The sequence below is a fragment of the Arachis duranensis genome, chromosome 4 (assembly GCF_000817695.3).
Source record: "Arachis duranensis cultivar V14167 chromosome 4, aradu.V14167.gnm2.J7QH, whole genome shotgun sequence".
In the NCBI taxonomy this organism is placed as follows: Eukaryota; Viridiplantae; Streptophyta; class Magnoliopsida; order Fabales; family Fabaceae; genus Arachis; species Arachis duranensis.
The window spans coordinates 121,475,386-121,480,273 of NC_029775.3; the positions used below are offsets into that span (position 1 = coordinate 121,475,386).

A 4,888-nucleotide genomic window follows, 5' to 3' on the forward strand; every position below is an offset into this window, starting at 1 on the left:
GGAGAGAACAATCGAAGACTGGTGGAACCATTTGATAAGGTGCAAAAGAAAAAACAATGGAAATACCGACCCTACCCTTAGTTCTTTGTCACACACAACTTGCCTTATTATTATTATTCATTGTGGAAAGTATGTAGCACTTATTTGTTAAGTCATTGTGAAATAGAGATCAATTGCTAGATATTATAATTAAGAATCAACATAATAATCATAATTATTCGAAAGTGTTATGGGGTATCAAAGAGCTTCTAAAGAAGCAGCCCTTTGATTTGTTTAATTTTAAATTAATTAAAGCTTATCTAGACAACTTTTTCACCAATTTCTTTATTAATTTATTATCCCAAGCTAAGGGTCACATCCGGCGAGTTGTGCTACATGGTTTTTGACCTACTAACCTTAACTTGTGCATTATTATTAGAGATAAATACGTTTACTTTAATTGTAACTAGTTAATTTACATATCCTAATGGTTGCAATAATAATCATTATTTCATCTCTATCTCTTCATATTGCAAAAAAGTTGAAAATGAAATAAAAAATTACAAGAATGCTCATCAAGATCATCAACACATGATCACAACTCTCCCTGCATTTTACAAAAAAACCCAAAATTTTAAAATTAAAAAAAGAAAAAGACGCTCATGCCCTCAATTTTAATTAATAGATAAACTATATTTTTTGTTCTTGAAATTTAATAAAAATTTTAAAAATATCTTTAAATTTTATTTTATTTTAATTTTATCTCAAAATTTTTCGATTTGCATCAATTATACCTCTAGCCGCTAATTTTTAAAAAATTTGAAGACCAATGCAACGACAAAATTTTTGTTGGATTGGTTTTAAATTTTTTGAAAATTTATCTATTGGGGATATCTTTGATACAAATCGAAAATTTTTGAGATAAAATTAAAACAAAATAAAACTTAAAAATATTTTTAAAATTTTTACTAAACTTTAAGAACAAAAAATATATTTTACCTTTAATTAATTAATAATTAAAGCGTAATAGTAGTTATAAGGCTTATCATGTCTCCAAGGGCTTCAAACAAACTTGAACTCCATACTTGGGCTTGATAGTGAGGACAACCACAGGGGCATGAAGGTAATTTTCAGAAATGGTGAAGCTATAGCGAGAGATTAACATAGCTAATATGATCTTAGCTTCCATTAATGCAAATGCTTGCCCAACACAATTTCTAGGGCCAGATGCAAATGGTAAAAAACGACCAGGGGTATATGACTTTGAAGTAAACCTCTCTGGATTAAACTCATTTGCATCTTTGCCCCATAATTTTTCACTATGGTGAATGGCCAACACAGGGATCCAAATTGATAATCCTTTAGGGATATAAAGGTCACCCAATAATATATCTTCAAATGCCATTCTTGGTAGCACTAATGCTGGCGGATAAAGCCTCATTGACTCATTTATTACCATATGCAACTGCAAAGGAAAAAAAAATATCAACTTTTGTTAGTTCATTATTGTGTAGAGTTAGTGTATCTAAAATATTCTTTATTATATGTAAGTTATAAAAAAATATATTAATATTATTTTTATTATTTTTAATAAATAAAAGCATTAGTACTTATTGTCCATTGATACATTACTATATATAATTTGAGAAGTTATAATATGGTGAAAATTCAGGTACAGTCGACTTCATGTAATATCTAGAGCCGTTAGATAATTTAACTAATTTGACTAAATTTTTATTTAACAACTTTCAGATATCAACTTTATATGAAGTCGACTTCACATGAGTTTTCACATTATAATATATACTTGCAGGAAGTGCTATAAATCATTGACCATCTTTTTTGGGGGGAAAAAATCTAGCTTTAAATTTGGTTCACATGAATTTGCCATTTTCTATATGGAAGGATAGAAAAAAAAAAGGTGAAATATTTTCGAAGTGGGTAGTCATGAAAATTGGTGTGAATTAGAATTGGGTCAACTCGTTTTATTTCCTTTTTGGATTCTTTTAGAGAAAATTACAAAAATGTGAAATAAAGCCTCAAAGATTATTAGCTAAAACTACGTGCGTGTACCAATCTTCCTTTTCTTAATAAAAGTATGGTAGTAACGTTATTCAGAAAACGAATTATAATTGCTTTTAACTTTTGAGCACTATAAGATCCATTCCCCCATAAAATAAAATAAATAAAAATCTGTTGAGCACTTGGAAGCTCTAAAAGTAAGATAACCCCCCATTATAAATAAATATTTTTGACAATATTACCAACTACCGGCGCACGAGTGCAAAGATGATCTTTCAATAAATTATATTTTTGGACATATCTAGGTTAGCTACTATATTAAAATATTTATAAAAATACTTTCCTTTCTAAAACATCATGCTAATAATAACTTAAAAGCCTAGCTTCTTAGATTAATTAGGCTTTTTGGTTTAAGAAAGAAACTACTTACATACAGCTTATATAAATAAACTTATTTATAGGATACTTCATTTTCATTTGTAGGATCATTTTATTTGAGTTTAATCATTAATGACCTAGTTAGAAGGTTTTCTAAATTTGAGTTGTGCACGATTTTAAAGGTCGTTGTAGTGTCAATAGGTTCTATAAATATTAAAGACTAAGAGTAACAATTTTTATATAAGAAATAACTTTTATCCACCTGCTACATCCCCTGAAAATTAGCCTACAATGAATCTTTAATTTCTCTCTTCTTTTTTAAGTGACATACACATTGGTTTCACCCTCATCAATCACGGGAAGGGAGTTTAAAGGGAATAAAAAAGAAAATGTGAAGAGGAATATATATTTTTTTATTTTTCAATTAGAGAATATACGTTTAAGATGAGTATTTTTTATCTACTTATTTAATTTCAACAGTGCTATTCACTGAAGTATAAAGTTAGAACTCAAAGAAAAGAGAGAATATTAGAAAGAATAGAATGATCTAAATTAGAATGGTTACAATTATTAATATAAAAGTGAAATACGGTCTTGTATATTAGTTTGACTAACTAACATTCTATAATGTACTCTAACATTCTTCACTCATGATAAAATATTAACTTTTTATGTAAAAGGTTAAATAGATTGAAATGAATTGAGAAAGTAATAACTAAGTAAAAGAATACTGAGACTTACAAGAGTGAGCTTGGAGAGTTGATCCAGGGAGGGAATTCCAGAATCATTACATGTGCTTTTAAGTTCATCTCTAACTTTTTGTTGCCAAGAGGGATTTGATGCTAACAACATAACTGTCCATGTAAGTAACAATGCAGTAGTTTCATGGCCAGCAAAAAAGAATGTCTTGCATTCATCCATCACCAACTGAAGATCCAAACTATTTTTCTTCTCCATTTCATTCAGCAACATCCCTAACAAATCATTTCCATACGATTCACTCCTTCCAATTTCGACGCAGTCTTTTCTACTCTGGATTATCTCCATCAATAGTTTCTCTACTTCCATCTTCAATGACTTTATCTCTCTGTTATATTTGCTCGGAAAATACCTAATTTAAATTTATGACATAATATAAAAAATTTTATACGATAAATGTGTACATTAAAAATCAACCGTCATAAACAGAAGCAGAAGTAGAGTACGTACCTGCTTCCAGGAAAGCAAAGATGGCGACTGGCTTGAGCACAACGAGTTTGCAGAACTTTTAGAAGATGGAATATCTTCTTACCCTTCTGATAGCTTGTGCCGAACTCGGTTCTAGAGATAATATCAGCAGTGAGTTTGGTCATGTATTCCCCAATCTCCACTTCGGTTCGGCCACTATCCAATGCGTTTTGCAGAGATTGAAGCATTTCTTTGGTGCACTCAACCATGTTTCCTGCATATCCTTTGAGCCTGTCTCCGCCGAAAGCAGGGGCAACGATGTGTCGTTGATGGTACCAATCTTGACCATTGGCCATCAACAATCCTCCTCCGATGAAATGCTTTGATCCCTGCCTTTGGTGCCATGACCGCCCGGAAACCGTGCTGCATTTAGAAAGAAACTCTTTGATCAATTCTGTCTCTGCTATACACAACCTTGGTTCCGTTCCGTTCCAGTATACAAATCTCTTACCTGCATACATAACTACATCGATTAAACATTTAAACTTATGTATTATTATTTTTTAATATATATTTTATATTTCAACATGTACTCTGTTCAATTTGATAACATTGTTGTTTAATGGTTGATATGGTTTAGTTACAGACCATATTGGGAAGACCAGAGGAGAAAGTGCGGAAGGAGGCGACCGACAATATCATGGTTTATGGTTTTCATGTCGTCAGAGGTTGTTTTGGAAATAAGAGAAGCCATGTCCAAGATGTTGCCGCTGAAGAATCTAGGCTTTGGGCCGTGGACGCCTTGCATCTCCATGATTTTCTTGATTCGCAGCGGGGTTAGCCAGTAGCATGAGATGGTTTCATAGGCTACCTTAAGTAGCAGACTCACCATCAATGTGCCCAAAAGAAGGATTGTTACCACCACCATAGCCATGGATGGCACCAACTATTTATAAATATATTTATATTAGGTTAGTTGCTAAGTGGTATGGTAATTTGGGAATGAATTTGATGCGTGACTCAACATCTATATATAGTAGGAATTTGTGGGGCTTCTCTTCATTTTATATACATGATCATATACTAAGTTATTTTACAAAACTAGTCATCACTTCACAGATTTCTTCCCTTTCTTTACTCAAGCTTGTTTAATCATCTATTCTCCTCCCATCATTTAAGTTATTTCATTTCTTTATACCAATTAACTATCTATTAAATTATTTTATTTAATATATTTATTCATTAATTACTTCTCACATGAATATATTTTCATACGAACATAATAATTAAAAAATATGACACTTTAATCAAATACTCCAAATCAATAAATAATTGTTATTAT

The 4,888-nt window shown here is 31.0% G+C and overlaps 1 protein-coding gene across 1 annotated transcript; it reads right to left on the reverse strand.

Moving 5' to 3' along the window:
• Positions 1-496: 496 nt before the first annotated feature.
• On the reverse strand, positions 497-4,531 carry LOC107486885 (cytokinin hydroxylase). Its single transcript, XM_052260138.1, has 4 exons — positions 4,195-4,531; positions 3,589-4,057; positions 3,121-3,490; positions 497-1,444 (listed from the first exon to the last, which is right to left on the reverse strand). Exons 1-4 carry the CDS (start codon positions 4,478-4,480, stop codon positions 1,025-1,027), a joined length of 1,545 nt encoding a protein of 514 aa, XP_052116098.1. The 5' UTR covers positions 4,481-4,531; the 3' UTR covers positions 497-1,024.
• Positions 4,532-4,888: the final 357 nt, after the last annotated feature.

Bases quoted from the DNA above. Each gene is read 5' to 3' on its own strand.
- LOC107486885 (XM_052260138.1), bottom strand. From the start codon at position 4,480: ATGGCTATGGTGGTGGTAACAATCCTTCTTTTGGGCACATTGATGGTG. The intron at 4,058-4,194 runs GTCTGTAACTAA...TTATGTATGCAG, and splicing joins CCTCTGGTCTTCCCAATATG to GTAAGAGATTTGTATACTGG. The intron at 1,445-3,120 runs GTAAGTCTCAGT...TTTCCTTTGCAG, and splicing joins AACTCTCCAAGCTCACTCTT to TTGCATATGGTAATAAATGA.